The sequence below is a fragment of the Choloepus didactylus genome, chromosome 8, assembly GCF_015220235.1.
Source record: "Choloepus didactylus isolate mChoDid1 chromosome 8, mChoDid1.pri, whole genome shotgun sequence".
Classification (NCBI taxonomy): Eukaryota; Metazoa; Chordata; class Mammalia; order Pilosa; family Megalonychidae; genus Choloepus; species Choloepus didactylus.
The window spans coordinates 103,302,203-103,327,480 of NC_051314.1; the positions used below are offsets into that span (position 1 = coordinate 103,302,203).

The 25,278-nt window shown below is 35.3% G+C and overlaps 1 protein-coding gene across 1 annotated transcript in view; it reads left to right on the plus strand.

Moving 5' to 3' along the window:
• Positions 1 to 25,278, plus strand: part of OVCH1 (ovochymase 1) — a 76,578-nt gene that overhangs the window by 47,080 nt on the left and 4,220 nt on the right. The window contains 2 exon segments of the mRNA XM_037846485.1: positions 12,102 to 12,212; positions 18,196 to 18,369. Coding sequence (XP_037702413.1) covers positions 12,102 to 12,212; positions 18,196 to 18,369 — 285 coding nt within the window.

Here is a 25,278-nt window from a genome sequence, read left to right on the forward strand (position 1 = left end):
GCATAAGACTAAGTAGTGACTACTCAGCAGCCACCATGGAGGCAAGAAGGCAGTGGCACGATATATTTAAAATTCTGAGTGAGAAAAATTTCCAGCCAAGAATACTTTATCCAGCAAAGCTCTCCTTCAAATTTGAGGGAGAGCTTAAATTTTTCACAGACAAACAAATGCTGAGAGAATTTGCTAACAAGACACCTGCCCTACTGGAGATACTAAAGGGAGCCCTACAGACAGAGAAACAAAGACAGGACAGAGAGACTTGGAGAAAGGTTCAGTACTAAAGAGATTCGGTATGGGTACAATAAAGGATATTAATAGAGAGAGGGAAAAATATGGCAATCATAAACCAAAGGATAAGATGGCCAATTCAAGAAATGCCTTCACAGTTTTAACGTTGAATGTAAATGGATTAAACTCACCAATTAAAAGATATAGATTCGCAGAATGGATCAAAAAAAATGAACCATCAATATGTTGCATACAAGAGACTCATCTTAGACACAGGGACACAAAGAAACTGAAAGTGAAAGGATGGAAAAAAATATTTCATGCAAGCTACAGCCAAAAGAAAGCAGGTGTAGCAATATTAATCTCAGATAAAATAGACTTCAAATGCAGGGATGTTTTGAGAGACAAAGAAGGCCACTACATACTAATAAAAGGGGCAATTCAGCAAGAAGAAATAACAATCGTAAATGTCTATGCACCCAATCAAGGTGCCACAAAATACATGAGAGAAACACTGGCAAAACTAAAGGAAGCAATTGACGTTTCCACAATAATTGTGGGAGACTTCAACACATCACTCTCTCCTATAGATAGATCAACCAGACAGAAGACCAATAAGGAAATTGATAACCTAAACAATCTGATAAATGAATTAGATTTACCAGACATATACAGGACATTACATCCCAAATCACCAGGATACACATACTTTTCTAGTGCTCATGGAACTTTCTCCAGAATAGATCATATGCTGGGACATAAAACAAGCCTCAATAAATTTAAAAAGATTGAAATTATTCAAAGCACATTCTCTGACCACAATGGAATACAATTAGAAGTCAATAACCATCAGAGACTTAGAAAATTCACAAATACCTGGAGGTTAAACAACACACTCCTAAACAATCAGTGGGTTAAAGAAGAAATAGCAAGAGAAATTGCTAAATATATAGAGACGAATGAAAATGAGAACACAACATACCAAAACCTATGGGATGCAGCAAAAGCAGTGCTAAGGGGGAAATTTATAGCACTAAACGCATATATTAAACAGGAAGAAAGAGCCAAAATCAAAGAACTAATGGATCAACTGAAGAAGCTAGAAAATGAACAGCAAACCAATCCTAAACCAAGTAGAAGAAAAGAAATAACAAGGATTAAAGCAGAAATAAATGACATAGAGAACAAAAAAACAATAGAGAGGATAAATATCACCAAAAGTTGGTTCTTTGAGAAGATCAACAAGATTGACAAGCCCCTAGCTAGACTGACAAAATCAAAAAGAGAGAAGACCCATATAAACAAAATAATGAATGAAAAAGGTGACATAACTGCAGATCCTGAAGAAATTAAAAAAATTATAAGAGGATATTATGAACAACTGTATGGCAACAAACTGGATAATGTAGAAGAAATGGACAATTTCCTGGAAACATATGAACAACCTAGACTGACCAGAGAAGAAATAGAAGACCTCAACCAACCCATCACAAGCAAAGAGACCCAATCAGTCATCAAAAATCTTCCCACAAATAAATGCCCAGGGCCAGATGGCTTCACAGGGGAATTCTACCAAACTTTCCAGAAAGAACTGACACCAATCTTACTCAAACTCTTTCAAAACATTGAAAAAAATGGAACACTACCTAACTCATTTTATGAAGCTAACATCAATCTAATACCAAAACCAGGCAAAGATGCTACAAAAAAGGAAAACTACCGGCCAATCTCCCTAATGAATATAGATGCAAAAATCCTCAACAAAATACTTGCAATTCGAATCCAAAGACACATTAAAAAAATCATACACCATGACCAAGTGGGGTTCATTCCAGGCATGCAGGGATGGTTCAACATAAGAAAAACAATCAATGTATTACAACACATTAAAAACTCGAAAGGGAAAAATCAATTGATCATCTCAATAGATGCTGAAAAAGCATTTGACAAAATCCAACATCCCTTTTTGATAAAAACACTTCAAAAGGTAGGAATTGAAGGAAACTTCCTCAACATGATAAAGAGCATATATGAAAAACCCACAGCCAGCATAGTACTCAATGGTGAGAGACTGAAAGCCTTCCCTCTAAGATCAGGAACAAGACAAGGATGCCCGCTGTCACCACTGTTATTCAACATTGTGCTGGAAGTGCTAGCCAGGGCAATCCGGCAAGACAAAGAAATAAAAGGCATCCAAATTGGAAAAGAAGAAGTAAAACTGTCATTGTTTGCAGATGATATGATCTTATATCTAGAAAACCCTGGGAAATCGACGATACACCTACTAGATCTAATAAACAAATTTAGCAAAGTAGCAGGATACAAGATTAATGCACGTAAGTCAGTAATGTTTCTATATGCTAGAAATGAACAAACTGAAGAGACACTCAAGAAAAAGATACCATTTTCAATAGCAACTAAAAAAATCAAGTACCTAGGAATAAACTTAACCAAAGATGTAAAAGACCTATACAAAGAAAACTACATAACTCTACTAAAAGAAATAGAAGGGGACCTTAAAAGATGGAAAAATATTCCATGTTCATGGATAGGAAGGCTAAATGTCATTAAGATGTCAATTCTACCCAAACTCATCTACAGATTCAATGCAATCCCAATCAAAATTCCAACAACCTACTTTGCAGACTTGGAAAAGCTAGTAATCAAATTTATTTGGAAAGGGAAGATGCCTCGAATTGCTAAAGACACTCTAAAAAAGAAAAACGAAGTGGGAGGACTTACACTCCCTGACTTTGAAGCTTATTATAAAGCCACAGTTGCCAAAACAGCATGGTACTGGCACAAAGATAGACATATAGATCAATGGAATCGAATTGAGAACTCAGAGATAGACCCTCAGATCTATGGCCGACTGATCTTTGATAAGGCCCCCAAAGTCACTGAACTGAGCCATAATGGTCTTTTCAACAAATGGGGCTGGGAGAGTTGGATATCCATATCCAAAAGAATGAAAGAGGACCCCTACCTCACCCTCTACACAAAAATTAACTCAAAAGGGACCAAAGATCTCAATATAAAAGAAAGTACCATAAAACTCCTAGAAGATAATGTAGGAAAACATCTTCAAGACCTTGTATTAGGCGGCCACTTCCTAGACTTTACACCCAAAGCACAAGCAACAAAAGAGAAAATAGATAAATGGGAACTCCTCAAGCTTAGAAGTTTCTGCACCTCAAAGGAATTTCTCAAAAAGGTAAAGAGGCAGCCAACTCAATGGGAAAAAATTTTTGGAAACCATGTATCTGACAAAAGACTGATATCTTGCATATACAAAGAAATCCTACAACTCAATGACAATAGTACAGACAGCCCAATTATAAAATGGGCAAAAGATATGAAAAGACAGTTCTCTGAAGAGGAAATACAAATGGCCAAGAAACACATGAAAAAATGTGCAGCTTCACTAGCTATTAGAGAGATGCAAATTAAGACCACAATGAGATACCATCTAACACCGGTTAGAATGGCTGCCATTAAAGAAACAGGAAACTACAAATGCTGGAGGTGATGTGGAGAAATTGGAACTCTTATTCATTGTTGGTGGGACTGTATAATGGTTCAGCCACTCTGGAAGTCAGTCTGGCAGTTCCTTAGAAAACTAGATATAGAGCTACCATTCGATCCAGTGATTGCACTTCTCGGTATATACCCAGAAGATCGGAAAGCAGTCACACGAGCAGATATCTGCACGCCAATGTTCATAGCAGCATTATTCACAATTGCCAAGAGATGGAAACAACCCAAATGTCCTTCAACAGATGATTGGATAAATAAAATGTGGTATATACACACAATGGAATACTACGCGGCAGTAAGAAGGAACGATCTGGTGAAACATATGACAACATGGATGGACCTTGAAGACATAATGCTGAGCGAAATAAGCCAGGCACAAAAAGAGAAATATTATATGCTACCACTAATGTGAACTTTGAAAAATGTAAAACAAATGGCTTATAATGTAGAATGTAGGGGAACTAGCAGTAGAGAGCAACTAAGGAAGGGGGAACAATAATCCAAGAAGAACAGATAAGCTATTTAACGTTCTGGGGATGCCCAGAAATGACTATGGTCTGTTAATTTCTGATGGATATAGTAGGAACAAGTTCACAGAAATGTTGCTATATTATGTAACTTTCCTGGGGTAAAGTAGTAACATGTTGGAAGTTAAGCAGTTATCTTAGGTTAGTTGTCTTTTTCTTACTCCCTTGTTATGGTCTCTTTGAAATGTTCTTTTATTGTATGTTTGTTTTCTTTTTAACTTTTTTTTTCATACAGTTGATTTAAAAAAGAAGGGAAAGTTAAAAAAAAAAAAAAAAAAGAAGAAAAACAAGGAAAAAAAAAAAAGATGTAGTGCCCCCTTGAGGAGCCTGTGGAGAATGCAGGGGTATTCGCCTACCCCACCTCCATGGTTGCTAACATGACCACAGACATAGGGGACTGGTGGTTTGATGGGTCGAGCCCTCTACCATAAGTTTTACCCTTGGGAAGACGGTTGCTGCAAAGGAGAGGCTAGGCCTCCCTATATTTGTGCCTAAGAGTCTCCTCCTGAATGCCTCTTTGTTGCTCAGATGTGGCCCTCTCTCTCTGGCTAAGCCAACTTGAAAGGTGAAATCACTGCCCTCCCCCCTACGTGGGATCAGACACCCAGGGGAGTGAATCTCCCTGGCAACGTGGAATATGACTCCCGGGGAGGAATGTAGACCCGGCATCGTGGGACGGAGAACATCTTCTTGACCAAAAGGGGGATGTGAAAGGAAATGAAATAAGCTTCAGTGGCAGAGAGATTCCAAAACGAGCCGAGAGTTCACTCTGGAGGGCACTCTTACGCACACTTTAGACAACCCTTTTTAGGTTCTAAAGAATTGGGGTAGCTGGTGGTGGATACCTGAAACTATCAAACTACAACCCAGAACCCATGAATCTCGAAGACAGTTGTATAAAAATGTAGCTTATGAGGGGTGACAATGGGATTGGGAAAGCCATAAGGACCAAACTCCACTTTGTCTAGTTTATGGATGGATGTGTAGAAAAGTAGGGGAAGGAAACAAACAGACAAAGGTACCCAGTGTTCGTTTTTACTTCAATTGCTCTTTTTCACTCTAATTATTATTCTTGTTATTTTTGTGTGTGTGCTAATGAAGGTGTCAGGGATTGATTTAGGTGATGAATGTACAACTATGTAATGGTACTGTAAACAATCGAAAGTACAATTTGTTTTGTATGACTGCGTGGTGTGTGAATATATCTCAATAAAATGATGATTAAAAAAAATAAAAAAATAAAAGTAATAGAAGAAAATAGGAAATATCAATGAAATATAAAAAATTACTGAAATACAACTAAACTAAAATACAGCTAAAAACTTTTCTGCTTTGACAGAAACAGAATTAAAAAGTAGCAAATTTGCAGTTTATAACAATTCTGAGATGTTCAGGCAATTGCTATGGGGAGTGTTTACAATTCAATATGGAAACAGAAAAGCTCAGATCTGTGACAATAAATTTTGTAGGCTTCGGATAGCTTTAAGCTTTGATTAAGTTTCAAGTTAACCTTAGGGCCGAAAAATTCTGGTTTGTCTTCATTTTACTAGAAAATGGCAAATTACTGACCTAAGTAATTTCTTTTCCTCTTTAATTGTGGTAACGTATGACCCAGGTGCTTTTGAATACACAAAGAACTAGATTAACCAATAGTGTCTTTTGATAGATAAGAAAAATTAATGAATTTTTATAGAGCATTTACTATACAATATTAATTAAATTTCTTATTTTGTTTCTCCTCACAGTGAAGTTGATCTTCTGATGATTTGTTTACTAGAAAGGGCAGAGATTTCCTGTAACAGTGAAGGTTAATAATTCCTAGGACTGTTGACTTGAAACTTTGAACCTATGAGTACTATAGCAACCTATATTTGTTAGAATGTTTGTTCCAGAAAATATTGTGTATAACCAGTTAGACTTAGAAATGGTTTCATGAGAAGGGGATTGTTTTTACCAACCTTATGATAATTCATAGCTAACTGTGCTTTTTCTAGTGTACTTCTAGTTAACTCAACAAGTATAAAACACTATGGGGATTCTTTTAGAATTAGAGGATCATTAATGTTAGTAGAAAAAAAAAAGTAAAGTAAATGAGTTTACCCAATTTATTTCTAAACACAACTCAGAATCACTTTCACGTTGTACCCCTGATAGAAAAATGGACAAATGACTTGAGCAAGCAACTCACAGAAAAATAAATATAATACATATGAAAAAAAATTTTTACCTAGTAAATTGACAAAAAGAATTTAAAGAATGATTGTACTTTTCAAATAAAATGCAGTGTTTCAGGTATATTTGTGTTGGTAGTGGAGTATAATTTGGAGCCTGCTTTCTGGAGGGTGATTTGGAAATATTTCTCAAAAATCCATAAATTTGTAACATTTTACTCTTTCTACCTTTAGCTATCCTTATTAAAAATATACTTTACATAGGTATAGAGACATTTATATACAAGATATTTATTAAACATTATAACGGCAAAAGGAAAAAGAACAAATGGAATTGGTTAAGTATAGTAAATCCACATGATAAAATGTTATGTAGCCTTTAAATAAAATTTTACATAACTTTTTTGCAAAACAGAAAAATCTTACATGTAATATTGAGGAAGCAATCAGGATGAAAAACTACACAGTATAATTTGAATTTTGAAAATGTGCTATATATGGATAGAATAAAGGCCTAAAGGAAACACACCGACATGTTTAAGAAGACATTTCTGGATTACAGGATTGAGTAACTTGGAAATTTCTCCAAATTTTTACCAATGAATTAATAAATAATTCTGATAAAGCAATACAAAGCAAAAATGGAAAGAAAATAGTTTTGTTCTAGAAGCTGAACTGGGTTCATAATGGGTGGCAGTTGCAGGGAGCTTCATGGTCACACTTAGGCTGTTGAGCAGTCTCCTTCACAAGAGAGGCCATGGTGGCTGAAGGTGTTCAGACGAGAGCATCTGAAGGCTTTAGGAGTCTCAGGTAGTGGGAGGTTGAACGAAACCATTACTGAGGTCTGTCTCGCTCTAGGATTCTGAGTCACAGGACACCTCAAATTTTCATTTAGTTTAGCTAACAATTTTGACTTTCATGCCAGTTACTATAACTTGCCTCATTTGTTGATTGTGCTTTAGGAAAGTTAAAGTTGTGAAGAGCTAAAGCTCAAATATACTCCCCATATGTCATTGTTTTGTTTTGTTTTTGTTTTGGATTTTTGTTGTTTTTTAGTTACTTGAGGACCTAGTCCTACACCATTTTTTTCTCTGACAATATATAACTTTTAAAAGATCTATATAAATTATTCCTGACATTATAGGAAGTGGTTGGTCTATAACCCTGCCTTAGAACTAACTCCTTGTACCTGGGAATCCAGAAAGTCTATTTCTCTATTTTAATTGGTTTTTCTTCTGCTTAATTTCCCCATAAATAGTATGAATTTGCAATTTCAAAATTAGGACTCTTCCTCTTTGATCTCTAATCTTTGCCTTGATAAAGAGTAAGAAATTTTCTTTTGTTAGGAAACATATGTGAAGGAGATTCGCCTGCATTAAAATCTCATGTCCTGTTATGCTGTTGATTTTCATGTACAATGACAGTTTGGCCATGGAAGAATTTTATTTGAGATATTGTTTTCGTATTGCTGGTATGTCCGTTACCTTTTTCTCTTCATGACTATTTATTCTTGTTTTCTTGTGCTTGATTGTGAAAAAGCCTATCAAATATGTAAACAGATTGGAATTCTTTCTTTCACTTGTCAGCTTTAGGGGAGAAGAAAAAGATAAATATTTAAGGTCATGACTTCTGTAATCTATGAAAGCCTCAAGCTAAACCTCAGTAAAATTAAGATTGATCAGATTTTTCCTTTTCTCTTACAGCATCTAAGGAAACTTTCATCCCTAGCATGAAAGTTTCAAGTCATTTTTCTTTTTTGGAATTAAAATTTCTTTAATGTACTACTATCAAGAGTAATTAGTCCTACTTTTTTTTTTTTTTTTTTAAATCTTTTTTAGTTATATCTCGTATATAGTACTTGTAATAAAATTATTGAAGGGTGTGCTTTGTGTAGTATTTCTGTGGTTTGGCCTGAGGCACTGGCAGCATTAGGAAAATTGAGAACAACTATTGCAAATGATAGAAACTGGGTATTGTGGAGATATTTGTCATTATGTTCAATTCCAAATGGTTATTAAAACTGCTTCAGTCTTTATGATTAGTCAATTCATTCTCATTTTTAAAAATTCAGCATAGTTTGCTTTACCACCATCTCAATTTTTCTTTCTTTTTGACATGTTAATTAAAATATGATACTAAGAGAACTTGGAGGGGCATTTCTATAAAAACATTTCATTTAATTTAGTGTCTGATAATATGAGAAGTGTTGGAGAATACTTAGAGGCTGGCATCAAGACTAAATTATGTAAGTCAAAGTATACCTTATAGGACTAAATTAAACAGAACAGAATGAAATCTTACTTGTAAATCTTTATTCAAACTATCAACAGTGGTTTTAAATATGTTCCAGGCCCTTTGGATTCAGCATTGAACACAGACAGTCCTTTCCCTAGTAGAGCTTACAGTCTAGTGGGGGACAGTTACTAATCAGATAATCACACAGACAAATATAAACAACTGTATTAAAAGTTATGAAGGAAAAATAAACCAGACTAAGAAACTATGTAACAAAAACAATTAAAAAAAACAAGAAAAAAAAACACTATGTAACAAAGGGACTGTGTTTAGTTTGCTGGAGGGAGGAAGTGTGGTAGAAATCTAGGAAAGCTTGAATATCTGTTTTCTTTCAGCAAAACTCCATGAAACAGTTATTTCTACTCACAGTCTCTCCTGTCCACCAATTTTTTCTTGAACTCATTCCCATAGGACCTTCTTTCTTTCCATTCCATGGATGTTGTCTTGACAAAGCTACCAATGACTTTCACAGGTTTGGATCCAAGATTCCTCATGACAACATTTGACACAGATGAACTCTCCTCCTCATTTATGTCACTTGGTTTGGCTTCCAAGAAAACTATTCTCTTTGCTTCTTCTCCTCACTGGTCTCTCCTTCAGAGTTTTTTGGCTGTTCTCTCCTGATTTTCTCCCCTGAAAAAGGTTGAAGTGTCCAGGACCCAGTTCTTGACTTTGGTGTCTTTACCTATAGTCTTCTGAAGCTACCTTACCTAGTTCATTTAATACAGATAACTCCCAATTTCATAGTTCCAGCCTCAACTTCTTTATTGTACTTGAGCATTGTATAAAGAATTGGATTTCTAATAAGCATCTCAAACTTGCATGACCAAAACTGAACCCTTGATTTCCTGCCCATCTCTAAATTCTTCTTTCTCCCACTTTCCATTTCAGTAAATGGCTACTCCCTTCTACCATTTAATTGTTTAAGCTGTTACTCTTGTCCATCCTTGACTTCTCTACTCAGAGCCCATATCTAGTATAGTATATCTGGGAGTCTTTCAGTAAAAATTAGATCTAGAATTCAACTACTTCATGACAATTCTACCACAACATTCTGGTACAAGCCTACCTTACTATATTTTACTCATCACATCTGGAGTCGTCATCTTAAGATTATTAAATCAGATCATCTCACTCTTTTGCTTATAATTTCCCAACGTTTTCCCAATTCATTCATAGTAAAAGTCCTTACATAGGCCTACAAAGCCCTATACAATCTGGTCTTTGGCTACTTCTTGACTACTTTTCCTACCGTTTTTCTCAGTGCTCACTCCATATCGGCCATGCTAGCCTTCTTACTGCTCTTTAGTCACAGCAAGCATACCCTGCTGCTATATCCTGGAAGCCTATCATTGTGCATAGTAAATAGTGCTTAATAATTGTTTGAATAAATTGACATTTCAGCTGTAAGCTAAAGTTATGAGTTAATTCGGGAAAGAGACTGTTATTATATATTCAATTATGCTTTTCAGAGTGGAAGTATGGACATTTTTCCATTGATAGCAGAATTATACCTATGCATCTCACCCTATGCATGAGACTTATTAAGGATATGATTTGTCTTTCGTACAAATTCATAGTCAAAATTATGGATTTACATGTCATTAGAAATTATGGTGTATCTATGTGAATAAGAAATAGTCATTAAAGTTTATATGGAATGTTTAATATGGAAAAATTTTCAAATATATTAAGTGGGGGAGAAATTATGTGAAATGGTAAGCAACTTTTAAAAAAATGCTTCATAGCTTAGGAAAAGGTTTGGCAGGATTTACATTGAAATATGAATACTGACTACTTAAAGGATGGGACCACAAGAGAGTTTTTTATTTTTATTTCTTGGAATAGCTGCATTTTTCAAATTTTCTACCATGAACCTATATTGCTTTTGTAGTAAGAAGAATAAAGAAGAATTATATATTTAATTAGACTCTGAATATTATCTTCTAGATTCCATGAGAGGAAAAATAAAAGTTAATAATAAAGGTGAGACCAAAAAAGAGGTAGAGGATCAGTAATATAGAATTTGACTTGTCTTTGGTTATGTGATGTTTTGAAAATATATTTTGGAATATACTTGCTGCTAAGCATTGTCTGACAAGTAATGTACTCTGACTTCTGTCAAATATTCAGGTGTTTATTTGCTTTATAGGGAAATGTAGTCTTAAATTAATTACCTTAATGTCAAACTTTGGGAACAGGGGGAACCTGGAGGCAGATTAGAGGGTAGAGAGAAAGGAGGTAACTCCTTATGCAATGAATGGGCAAGAAATGAGTGTTCTGCTTATGGGAATCCCCCCAGCTATTAAAGGTCTATTCATTGCCATTTCATTTGGAAAGTATTAGTATTAAGTATTTTCTCTCTCTCTCTCTTTTTTTTTTTTTTTTTACCTTTTTTGGATAACTGCATAGTGATATATCTAAGGACATAGGTGAAGATTATTGTGGTAAGCCAATTTTTAGAAGGCCTAATTTTTATGTCACATAGTAACTTGAGCATTTGGAGTAGTCCCAAAATGTCACAGATTTCCTCAATTCTCTTTTCTAGTCAAGTAGCACCTTGGCTCTTCTGACCTTCAATATCCTGGTTTCAACCATCTTAGAGTGATCCAAATTTCATTACCTTATAATTACTAGTAATTGGAATTGTGAGTGCTATGAAGCTGAACTTTAGCTAGTGCATGATACAGCCAGTGAGTTAGTCTAAAAAGGCACTCAAATACACTTCTCAACCTGTTTGACTTATCCTCTACTCACATCATGATTTTTACCATATTGATGGGGGGAAATGAAATATTACTGTGGTATTTGCAAATTTATGTTAGCCCTAAAGGTCTTGGCTCACATCTGTTGAATGTCATTTTTAAGTTCATTCATCTCTAAACTGAAGTCTATTCCACATATTTCTCATGATTGTGGGACCTGAAATGAGATTATGTATTAAATTTGAGCAACAAAACCACCTTGAGATGCAGGTGTGGGTTGAATTAGTGGGCTCACAGTTAGTGAGTTGAAGTCAAAGAATTTCAGTCTATCTTTCTTATGGGAGAGGCAGTTTTTTAAAACAAAAGGAATTCAAATCCTTTGTCAATATATGCAAGGAACTGTGGGTGCAAAAAACCAGTAATAGAAATGAATAAAGGTGTACTACAGTTTAGGTTTTAATAGAAGAAATAATAATAACTCAGCTCCTTGATCATAGGGCTACTTTTTTTTCTTTTTGCCTCAAGGATGTCCAGTAATGGATTGTTTCCAGTTGGTTATTTTGAGATCACATCACCCAATTATCCAAACACTTATCCCAACATGCTGAACTACACTTGGACTTCTTATTTATTGTCAGGAAATAAAGTGAAAGCAGTGATTAAAGACCTCGTAACAGAAGAATCCTGGAACTGCAAATGGGATTACATTGATATTTATGATGGACCAGATGAGCAATCTGGATTACTTGGTAAACTGATCTTTCTTAAAGAGCCTACTTTAAGTGGCACCAAGGATTTATATAACTCATATACATGGAAACATGACCTATATTAGCCTTATGAACAATATTATTTGTTGTCAGTGACTTCTAATCATACCCTTAATTGGAATCCTGGAGCATTATTGAACACAACAGAACGAGCATGCAACCATACTCAACGGATCTTGACTTTTAATCCCAGGTCACTTTATTCCAGTGATTCCTATCTCTTTTTACCATTAGTTGCCACTGTAATGTAATTTTGTCTAGAAGCCATAAGTTTTAAAATGTTTTCTGTCCTTAACTGCACTTTTTGGTAATTTTTTTGAAAAATGTTAATTTTGCCAGTATCAGGTATCAAACCGCACCCCTCCCCCCCCCCCAGCAGAGCTGGCTTTTTTAAAGACCGAAGGTAAGTTTAAAAGAAGACAGTTAGCTTGAAAAATCTTTAGAATTGTTCACATATTTTCTACCACACTTGGGTAGGCAATATCTTGTTCTGAGATGGCTCATAGAGGAAACCTTTAACAAATATTTTGCAATCCAGTATTACATTGTCATCTCCAGTCTCCTCCCAGTTATGCCATGATACTGCAATGCACCTCTTAGAAACAGCAAGAGGAGAGTTTTTGATGCTATCTTTTTCCAGGGACCTTGACCCTCATGATATTCCAAGCTTTATTACACCAATAAATTCAGTGTTTTCCTTTGGAGATCCAAAGTCCCATAACTTCTATGTATCAGTGAGTTTGGTTCCCGTTAGGGATTCTAAAGCAATCAGGGAATGGGGAAATACAGAATTTAAAGCTATTAGGTTTCCTTTAGATTAATGAGGTCTTTGTACAATCAGACTGTGCAACCCTAACTCTTGTAAGTGCCCTTGAGCCAAAGACAACTAGGAACACAGCAGTAGTAAAACAAGTTGCATTTATTTACTCATTTGCAGAGAAGGACACACACTATGGAGAACCTTGGGCTTCTCAAAGGAGGGTAGGAAAAAACTATTACAGGATTTGGGCTTTGGTTAGGTAACTTTGGAGAGGGTCTAAGGCAAGGGGCTTTGCTCTAGAACATAGGCTGTCAGGAAGAGGGGCATTTTTATGATTGAGTATTGCAATCAAAGGGAGGACTAACCAGAGTCAAGAAATTAGAATTGCTAAAGAAGTAGCAATCCCTCATTTTAGCCAAGAGAAGAAGATACATTTGTGTTTTGTTGGTCACACATGACCTTGCTTTCATCTTGCCTTTTGGACTTGGAGTGTCTAATGATATTCTGGAAGATTATTTATGTCCAGCAGGAGAACAATATGGTCAATTTATGAGCATCAGACTGGTTTCTGCATGTCAAGTGCTGCATTTTTTTGCTCTTTCATATTGTCCAACCTACTGACATTATTCCCCTTTGAAAGTTCCAATTGATCAAAATTTCACAGATGTCAAATGGTTGCAAATGAGACAACTTGTATTTCTATAATGAACTTATATGATTCTATGTAAAAATGAATGAACTTGCATTTGTTTCTGGTCTCATATAATTTTATTTCAATGAAGTCTGTGATGTCTGGAAGGATTTTTGAACTGTCGAATGTAGAGCACTACTGCTACTCTTCAGCTAGTTAGTAGGGCTAACCCACACAGGGAACCACATTGTCTATATTGTCTTAATTATCTTCTCTTAGTAAATTTTTTGTTCACTTAGGTAAAGCCAGTTTTTATCTATTTTTTAACTATGTGAATGAAAATGGATGGTACCCAGGCTCCAAACAGTTCCCACTTCAATTCTTTTAAAATATAACGAAAACAAATGAACATAATTAAGGTTTGTGACTATTCATCTGGTTTTCCTTCTTCCATTTACCCCATAGAGGTAAAAATCTCAGTAACAAGTAAACACCGTATTAAATGCATAAGTTAAATTCATTCATTAGTGAGCACTTTCTAATGTGCCAGGCACATTGGAGAGTGAATGGTGAACAAGTCAGAAACAACCACTGCCATTTTCTATTAGAAAGGTAAATAAAAAATCACACTGTTGTTAAATAATCAAATAGTTATTGATTGTCAAAAGTAATCCAGAGGAAAGAAAGGGATAATAGTGGGTAGGCAGCTGCTTTAGTCAGGATGGTCATGGAAGGCCTCCTTAAAGGAAGGAGCATTTGAGACCTGAAGAATAAAGAGCAGACAGCCAGAAGAGACAAGGAGAGGAGAGCCAGCACAAAGGTGACCGTTACCTATCTGATCTCACCTCGTATAATTCTCCCTCTCATTCAATCCACACTGGACACGCTGACTTCCTTACTGTTTTTCAGACTGACCAAGCACATTCCTGCCTCTACCCAGAACATGCCTTCCCAGGTGGCCTCAAAGTTCACTTCCTCACTTTATTAAGATATCTGTTCAAATGCTACCTTATCAGAGGCTTCCACTGATCACAAGGCCTAAAGAGCCCCCTCCACCTTTTCTTCTTGGCATTCATCATGACCTGGCAGAGCACGTATACCTTCACTTGTTTAAATGGTCTCCGTCCACAAGAATGCAAATTCCCTGGGAACAGGACACTTTTCTTCATTGCTATATCCTCAGTGTCTAGAATACTATCTGGCATTCAGTAAATATTAGATTTTTTAAAAAGTGAAAAAAAATGTCCCTGAATTGGAAAAAGCTTGTTAACTTTGGCAACTGTCAGAAAGGCTGGAGATTGAGCAGGGACAGACTGAAATGAGGTAAGGTTCTATGAGACTTGGTCTAATTCTATAGCTCGAGCTATAGCAATGAATTTGGACTTTTTTTCCAATCAGTGGGAGATCATCAACAGTTTTTGACAGGAGAGTAACATGATCCTGTAATTTGAGGGCTGCTGTGGCTGCTGTTTAGGGCGTGGATTTTGGAGCAACAGAGTGAATTGTCTATAGTTATGAGGCTATTGTGGTAGTCAAGAACTACACTGTCAACACATGTTGCTATTTGAATTTAAATTACTTAAAATGAAATAAAATGTGGCATTAACCATACTTCATGTACTCGATATCTTCGTGTGATAAGTGACTGCCATATTGGAGAACACAGCTGTAGAAGTTTCCATCATGGCAGAAAGTTCTGTTAGTACTGTTTTAGACAATAAATGATGTTGCCTTACAGGAGAATGGCAGCAATGGAGTACAAGTGAAGTGCAGAGACATAGAGGTAGAACTAACAGGATTTCTTGATGATTTGAATATGTAATTAAAATCAGTCTTAGGTTTATGATATGGTAAGTTGGGGGTGGCATTTACAGAAATGAGAATTTTTGAGGATGAAGTGGATTTGTGGGGAAAGATATGTTCAGATCCCATTAAAATTTTAATGCTATGAGAGATACAGGTGTAGTTGCCCGTAGAAAGCTAGAGATAAAACTCTTGAGCTAGAGAAATTTGTCTACAGATATAAATCTGGTAGTTATCATCTTCTCAAGAATTTTCTTTAATCATTCTTCCTCTCATATCACCAGTCTCCCCTACCATTCCCATCACTTTCAAACATGTTCTAGTATTACCCACCTTTTAAAAGAAAACAAAATTTAGCTACTGTTCAATTTTTCTGCTTCCCTTATAGTAAAGTTTCTCGGTTTCTTTAGAGGCTGATGGGTTTGAGAAAGCTGATGGGATCAATGGCTAAAGGGTCACAGTGTGATCAATTATATCAGGAAAATAGAGTTGGAGAGATAGGAGATGGTGATTTAGAAAATGGGATGTTGGAATAAAAACCTGAGGTGTCAAATGACTACAAGATTCCAGAGCAGTGCTAGTAAAGAACTAATAGACAAAGGAAATCATTGTTCCACTGTATGTTCAAACCTTATATAGGCATTTAGTTGGCAGGCACTAGCTCAGTCTCACAAATTCTTCAGTTTCCAGTTTGGTTATTGCCCCTCACATAAAGTTTGTTAAATACTTTGACTATCACTCTTTGTCAAGCAGCAATTCCAAGGAACAATACAAATTGGAATGCAGGATGCTGAAACACTGGGCATGTTTACCTTGGACAAGACAGAGGACAAAGGATCATAATTCTTAGGTTCAAATATTTACAGGACTCATATAGAGGCTCTCAGGCCATGCATAAAACCATTTAGGCTTGTTCTGCCCATTAATATCTAATAGTCATTGAGTATTTACCCTTATTAGGCATAGACCTAAGAATTTAAAACTCTCAATCTTTTTAATCCTATGTTGGTAGGTTATATTTTCCTCATTTTAAATATGAGGAAATTAAGGCACAAAAAGGTTAAACTTGGTCCAGGTAACATAGCTAATAAGTACAGGATTCAAACCCAAGCTCTCTGGTCCAAACACCTATGGTCTTGGCCACTAAACTAACCATGTAGAAGTCATGGCATGAATGCTCTTTTTTTTTTTTAATTTTTAAATTCAGTTTTATTGAGATGTAGCATGAATGCTTTTGATGGAATGTGAAGTGGGGAAGTCTAACAGAACTTTTCAAAAAGAGAAAATGATGTTAAAGTCCATGTCCAATCTTCAAGGCTAAGAATATCCAGGGTTATTTTAGAGAAAACTCTGTTGAAGAAGGGTTAAACTAAATGAGTTCTAATATTCCATATTTAAAGTAACCACTTTTCATCCAGTAATCTTCCACACCATCTCAGCCACCAACTTACATCTGCAGGTTTTATAAAGTTATCATCTGTATTTCTTTCTAAGTTAGTATCAGAAATACTTTGTTTGACAGCACAGAGGATAGAGCCATTCCTGTAGTATTGAGACCTTCCTTCCAGGTTAACACTTCTGGTATGATCAGTCAGCAGTAAAAACTTTCTACCCATGTAATTATCTCCTTCACATTTTGTCTGTACATACAGACATCATAAGATACTTTATTGAGTGCTCCACTGAAATCTAGATTCATTTTTTTCCCATTTCTCCTAGCTATCATCTAATTAGCTCTTTCAAAAAATGAAATTAGGTTAATTTAATACCATGCTGGCTTCCCATGACCACTGATTCTTTCTCTAAGTGTTCAAAAGCCATTTGTTTAATTCTAAAATTCTGCTGACATATATTTTTATTTAGCAAATACTTACAATACTTTATAAAATCCAGTATGTTTAATCCCATGTATTATTTCTATCTATCTCCATTGTACAGAAAATAAAGTAGAGGGGGCAGAGGCAGTTACATACTTTTCCCGATGCCATAGAGTTAAAGGGCAGGGATGGGATCCAAATAGTTTGGCTATAGAATCTGTGCTCATTAGCACCTAAGCTACATTACTTCACTAATTTTTGGCTTTGGAAATCCCCTTTCTATCTGTCTTTCTATCTTCTCTGTCTCCTACCTGCCCCTCCTCTAATATCCTTTCTGAAAAACTGAGTAACATTTTTCCATTTCCATTATTTTAAAATTTCAGGGTATTCTACCCATAATCCTCTTACTTGACACGTTTATATCCCAAAGGGTCCCCATCATTTCCAGTTCACCAAATAGTGTTTCTCTGAGAGTAAGAAAGATGTAGAGATGAACTACTCCCCATCTTTACTTTTCAGAAGTCAAAGTACAGCAACTATACGATACTTAAGTGTTCTTTCACTTTTTTGAGCCAGCTTCTGCATTTCTGAATTAGGAAAGCATCATCTTTATTCAGTATTTGGGCTACCAGTCCCATTAATTCTGTTTCTCCATTTATTGTCACCAAAATGCATTTTTGCCATCCTTAGGATCACAGATTGCCATACAGTCGAATTTCATCTTCACATCAAATTCTAACCCAATCTTCTCCTGTTGATCTATTAAAATCTGTACCCTTCCATTTTTGCAATCAAATCATGACTTCCATCCTACAAATCTTAATCATACATTCTTGATAATCATTCTTTTGTTAATATTAATAGTTGGGAATTTGGGTCCCTTCTTCACCTTTATTCACCTATGTTATTGCACAAGAGAAGTGCTTTAATTGTGTATATCTTGCATTGCAGCTCATTTATGTGGTTCCAAGGAAGAATTTGTCTCGATATCCAGTGGTGCTTACCTGACTTTGCATTTTAAGTCTGATGAGTCTGTGGGAAAAAGAGGCTTTCAACTTATTTTGGAAGAAATAGTTCAGAAGCAACCACAGAAGAGCAATACTGAGACCCTGTGGCCTATCAATGGTAATTGTATAAAAAGTGTTTATTAAAGTAGATACCATAAAAGCCTTGAAGTAGAACCTGGGGGACCAGTGGTTTCAGGGCCACCTGCAATCACCCTGACCTACCACTAAAAACAGGGTAACTTCATTTCAAGTCTGCCCGTAAGGCATGAGACTTTGGTAGTTCCAGATGGGTCATCTCAGGTAATAAAGTTAATCGGCACGTGTGCATGTGCACATGCATAGTTTTGTTCAAGAAATAACGACAAACACAAAAGTCAGTCAGCTGCTATTTACAAGATCTAGTGGAGACATTCCAGCAGTATGTTTCCATGTTTGTTACTATGTCACTCTTACTAAGTATCACTCTCCCATAGAGGCCCCAAAGGAAAATGTTTTAGCTGAACATATACCAACTTCTCTGCATAAAATAGCAACAGATTTAATAAGTTTTCTACTTAGCTAACCTACTTTTAAGCTAGAATTTCATCAGTTGTGCTTAAGATAAATAAAACCTAACAAATTTGTTAATAGTAGATTCTCTTGATTAGAGCTAATTCTTGGCAGAATTCTAATGAATCACCTCATGGTGGAAAATTCTTTTTGACGTCAATTTGTCAAAAACGGACAACGAATGGGCTCTCTGAAGAGTCCATCATCCTATAGAGAGAGTTGTAATTCTTTAAGAATGCTCACACAATTGACCTTTCTTCAGTTGTCATTGCTTTTATCTTTCCATCTCAACATCTCTAAACTGACCCTTCATTATGACCCTTCATTCTGACGGTAAAATATTTAGGCTGCCTCATTTCTTTTTGTAAGTATATTGAATACTAACAAACAAAACTTTTCTGTAGTACATGTATACAAACAGCCTAGACATCTAAAGTGACCATGTGTAATATGGATTACAAGCCCACCTCAAACCTTAATGCAGCAAACACGTTTTTAAAGAAATACCTTTGTGAGTGCGTGTATTTTCTGAGATCTAGGATAGACTTGGTTTTGAAGTGGTGCTTATATTTTGATGTGTGTACCTAAAATAAGAGAATCCATGTTTCATACATATCTGAAGAAACAGTAGAAATAAGTTTTCATCTGGGAAGTATTGAGTAAACAAAGATAAATCCACAGTGCTAGAAGCTTTTTGTTTTAAATAGTTTTCTGAAACTATTGTGAAATAGAATGCTCATTCATTAAATTCTTTACTAGAGATTATTTTATAATCCCTAAATTACATAAAGCTTTGGAGAGGCTTAATTTTCTTCCTATTTAAGGGTTTTCATACTTAAATAAAGCTTTAGTTTTTTAGTGACAAAAAACTATTTCCTGGGGATTTTTTAAAATCTAAGAATGGAATAAACACATAACTAGAAATTCTCCTTAGGCTTTTCTTTTATGTATCTATATTGTAGTTGAACATATTTAGTATAAAGTATTTTGATGTGCCTATGTATCTGTTTTGCTAGGTTAATAATACAAACACTGCTACAGAAAGGACAATGTCCAATAATTTCATGATTGGGTACAATATTTTAATTTTTTAAAATTCAGTTTATTTTCCGACTTTTCTAAAGATGTGTATATTAATACATCAGTTACCTTAATTGATTTGCTCATTTTAAAAGTAGTGAAAGAGGAACAAAATACCTCACCTTTTGCTAAGAATCCTAGTTTTGATGCTCTGAAAGAAATACATGAAAACCTCCATTCTTGGGCTTTAATCAACTTTCATAAGGACTTCTATCTAATGTTCCTTGTCACTCTTCTAAGGGATAACAGTGGGAAATAATGCAGGAAGATGGTCAATCCAAGGCAAATGTGGAATTCCAGTTGTTGACCCATTTCTATTGGAAGGATCTGAGCAAGATACAAGTGAGCTGCCACCCCAGTGTGTGGAGCCCAGGGTGGCTGGTGACCATGTTGTACCTGCAACGCCGTGGCCCTGGCTGCTCAGTCTGCAGAACCAAGAAGAACATTACTATGGAGGTGCTCTGATTGCAAAACAATGGGTCCTGATGGCGGCACACTGCAACTTTAAGTATGTGCCTGAATGAGGCAGGGGTTTTGGGGATGCTCAGGGGTGCACGCCTGCTTTCCCCACTTACCAAGAAACATCAAGCAATAATCTCCCACTGGTACAATGCCCATCTTGCAAATGAATGAACACATTGGTTGATGAAACTTAGTGTGTCACAAAAATAGTTACCACTAATAATTTTAATTTTAAAAGCTGCCTCTGGGTGTTTCTTTAATAAGAAACAACTTTTTCCCTTTTCTCACCTAGAAAGTGGAGATAATGCTCTTTGCATTGTATCATCAATCTCACACAGTACCTTAGGGATTGTTCAATAACTGTGATTTCCTTTCCTCCCTGCTTTTTTCTACTGACTGTCTGATCATCCTACCTACTCCCAAAATACATAACTAAAGTTTTAAAGAATGTCCTTTATAAGAATTTCTTTTAAATTTCATATGAATCTTAGTATCAACCTAATATTGAGACATTATGTGAAAACTCCTTCCTCAGAGAAGTCTTAGCTTAATATTTTTTAATATTGGTCTCCCAGAAGTAGTGAGACAATTGACACCATAAAACAATGGTCCATAGATAAGTAATGATTATATATATTTTCACTGTCTCTAAAATATTTTTTATAATAAAAGTATCTGCTCAAATCATTTGGCAAGCAGGAACCTTCAAGGAATCAAAACCTCTATTTCTTTATCATCCTCCATCTATTACTTGTAATATAGATAAGTCAAGAGACTATATCTTTTTTAGGGCATATTTCTGACTTAAATGTACTCAATGTTACCAAGGGAGTTTGTTATAAAGGTAATCTTCAGAATGTTAATTAAGACTTTTTACTTGATGTTGTGTCTCAAATTCTGCATTTCAAATGCATTAAATCTGGCATGTTCATGTAATACATAGATATTTCTTTGAAAAACATTGCCTTACAGAGTAGAATAAATATAATAGAATAGCTTTCAGTGGTCATTATAGACAGTATAATATGATTGTAATAATATGCAGAATCATTACTTTAAGGCATCATGAATCTTAACTGTCAAAGAAATAATCATGTTTTGTTTCCTGTTATGAAGGAAGTAGATGCTTTAAAATTTTTCTCAAGTATTGAAGAAATTAATCAGAGGGCCCGTTTTCCAAGAATTCAAGATAAAGATTCTAGTGTAGATTATAAAGTTTAGAGAATGTATTTTTAGTAATCTTGAGTAATTATTCTGGCTTCTTTTAAAGTGGTATATATTTCCCTGCTCCCTTCTTATGGCCAGTATTATCAGAGACAACCTGGTAATAGGAAGAAATTAGCACTTGAAGAACATGGGAAGTAATGACTTGATACCAGTGAAAGCTGTTTACACTCACCCTGGCTTCTCACAATTTCCTCCTAATGATGATCTATCTTTGTTGCATCTGGAAAATCCTGTTGAACTAGGTCAGTATGGATAATTCTTTTCCATAGCTTGAATCTTTGCAATACGATTTTTATCTTCTATCTTTCTTAGTAGTACTGTAGGTACCTCTCAAGTTAATGATTATTTCAAAATATTCTTACATCTTAAACTACTTTCTCTAAAAGCTAAAGTGCCTGCATAACCATTGCTGAACACTTCACTTTTATATATTTTTAATTGATGGTGGTCTAGAGAAGATTTCAAAGAAATGTTCTTAACTCGGCCCTGTTTTTAATTCTGAGACTCTTTATGTCCTACGAGGTTAACCCAAATATTTAAATCGGAGTTTGACCCAGCGTATGTTCAATTTTCCTTATCTTCATGGCTTAGTAAAATCTCATTCTTTTGTAATGGTTACTTAAACCAAAGCTAACTTAAACCAAAGCTAATGTGAAAATTTAGTAGGGAATTGTTACTCCTGGCTGCATTACACAGTAGGCATATTACCTAGGGCAGGTTACTTAACTTCTCTGAGCCTCAGCTCTATCATTTGTCAAAAGGGAATAATGATAACTACCTATTTAGCACAGATGAATATTCAGTGAGAAAGTATATTGGGGTGAAATGTAATTAAGGGTGTACGTAGTCCCCACCCACACTCCCAGGCTTTCTGGGAAATCATAATCTCTGGGATAGTTCCTGCTTTATTCCTAAACTCTCCCGTGTTTGTGCATTATTCAGCTTTTCCTCTGCTAAGAACCTCAACTCCTTTTTTCTTTCCTTCACTGTATCCATTCAGCAAACACCCAGCCCTGATTTAATCCATCATTTGACCTCTGTGTTTTTACAACAAGAGTGGGTGAGATTATCTAGAACAGTGCTCTTTCACCTTGGTTGCACGTTGTCATCACCTGGACTGCATTTATAAAAACTGGAAGCCAAGATGCATGCCGGACCAATTAAATCATAATATTGGGAGTGGAGTCCTGGCATCAGTAATTTTTTTCTCATTATCCTGTTTTGTTTTTATTTTCAACTAAACTTTTGATGTTGAGATAATTATATATTCACATGCAGTTAAAATAAATAATAGAGATCCCATGTACCCTTTACCCAGCTTCTCCAATGTTAGCATTTTGCAGAATATTGACCTTGGTACAGTCAGAATACAGAACAGTTCCTTCACCACAAGGATCCCTAGTACTGTCCTTTTGAAACCATACCCTCGTCTCTCTTCCCTTATCTATGGCAACCACTAATTTGTTCTCCATTTCTATAATTTTGTCATTTCAAAAGTGTCTATATAAATGGAATCATATAGTATGTAATCTTTTAGGATTAAATTTTTTTCACTCACCATAATTCCACGGATAAGTTCTTTTTTATTGCTGAGTATTATTCCATGGTGTTGATGTACCACAGTTTAACCATTCACCTGTTGAAAGATATCTGGGTTGTTTCCATATTTTAGCTATTACATATAAAGCTACTATGAACATTTGTTTTATGGATTTTTGCATGAACCTAAGTTTTCATTTCTCTGGGATAAATGCCCAGGAGAGCAATTGCTAGGTCATATGATCCTTGCATGTTTAGATGGTTAAGAAACTGCTGAGTTGCTTTCCAGGCAATGCCATCAGCAATGTATGAGTGATCTAGTTTCTCCATATCCTGACCAGCACTGGGTGCTATTTTTTTTTTTTAATTTTAGCCATTCTTATTTGCATGTAATGATATCTCATTTTGGTTTTCATTTGCATTTTCCTAATGGCTAATGATGTTGAACATCTTTTTGTGTATTTATTTGCTCTCTTTATGTGCTCTGCCATGAAATGTCTTTGTATCTTTTGCCCATTTTCTAATGGAATAGTTTTCTTGCTGTAGAATGAGTTCTTTGTATTTTGTAGATACTAGTCTGTTGTTCAGACATGTGATTTACAAATATTTTATCTCAGCCTGTAGCTTATCTTTTCATCCTTTATATCAGGGTCTTTCACAAACAAAGTTTTTAGTTTTGATGAAGTCCAATTTCCTAATTTTTTTTTTTTGCTTTTGGTTATCAAGTTTGAGCACATTGCCCAGCGTTAGATCCTGAGGAATTTTTATTATATTTCCCAAAAGTTTTGTGTTTTAGTTCTTAATTGATTTTGTGTTAATTTTTGTATAAAGTATGAGATCTAGATCTTTTTTTTTTTTGCCTATTGAAGTCCAATTGTTAAGCACCATTGGTGAAGTCTACCTTTCCCCTATTGAACTGCTTTTGCACCTTTATTAAAAATCAGTTAGGCATGTTGATCTATGTGTCTATCCCTTCATCGATACCATACTGTTTTCATTGCCATAGCTATGTAGTAGGCTTTGGTATAGAGAAAGTGATCACTTCCAATTTATTCCTTTTTTCAAGATTGTTTAGCTACTCTATGACCTGTGCCTTCCCAGATAAATTTTAACACAGGCTTGTCTGTGTCCATAAACTTGGCTGTGATTTTTTGTATGGGAATTACATTTGATAGACAGACTTGGGGATAATTGATATCTTTATTATATTCAGTCTTCTAATCTACAAACATAATGTGTGTCTGTACTTATTTATGTCTTCTTTGATTTCTTTCATCAGCATTTTATAATCTTCAAAATACAGATCCTGTACATGTTTTGTTGAGCTTACTTCATAAGTGTTTCATTTTCTTTGGAGTAATTTTGGATTCTACATGAAATGTGATTGATTTCTGTATGTTGATCTTGTATCTTGGACTTTACTGAACCTAGCATAAGCATTTTATAAAATTCCCCTGGGAATTTCAATGTGAATCAAAGGTTAAGAGCAACTGCTCAAGAGAAACACCCAGGGGTTAGATTTGGTGCCTGTCTTTTGGTTTCCACCTGCTGTACCATTCAGCAATCCCTTTGTGAACATCTGTGTGGTTCCTTCTCCAGATTTCCACGATGGTCGTTACAAATCATCCCCACAGTAGACAACTTTGCTTTCCACTTGAATACCACTTGATGCCGGCATAGGAAGCTTTCTGCTTCTCCTCCTACTTTCCATATGTAGTAACTTACGTATATTTGTACTCCCTCATTTCTCCTTCATGATGGTTGAGAGATGTCACTTTTTTCCTGTTAAAGATAGTAAAGTTTCCACCTATGATTTCTGTCTTCCCTTCCCCTGCTGCCCTACCGTGTCCATCATGTGAACATTTGAACATAATTCTTTCTTGTATTTTCTATTCTATGTATCTGTATTAAAATAGTTGCATAAACATAACTATTTAAGTTCTGCTTTTCCTGCTTTTCACTTAATTATCATCATTGCTTTATATCATTAAAGACTCTGAGCATATCATTTTAATGGCTATATGATAGCCTTTCCACAATTCTTGTATATATAGGTGTTTGCTTTTTTATTTAAATAATGTTGGATCAACTATCTTTGTGTGTATGTTTCTTCAAGTATGGGATTACCTTAAGATAAATTTCCTAGAAGTAGAATTACTGGATTTAGGGC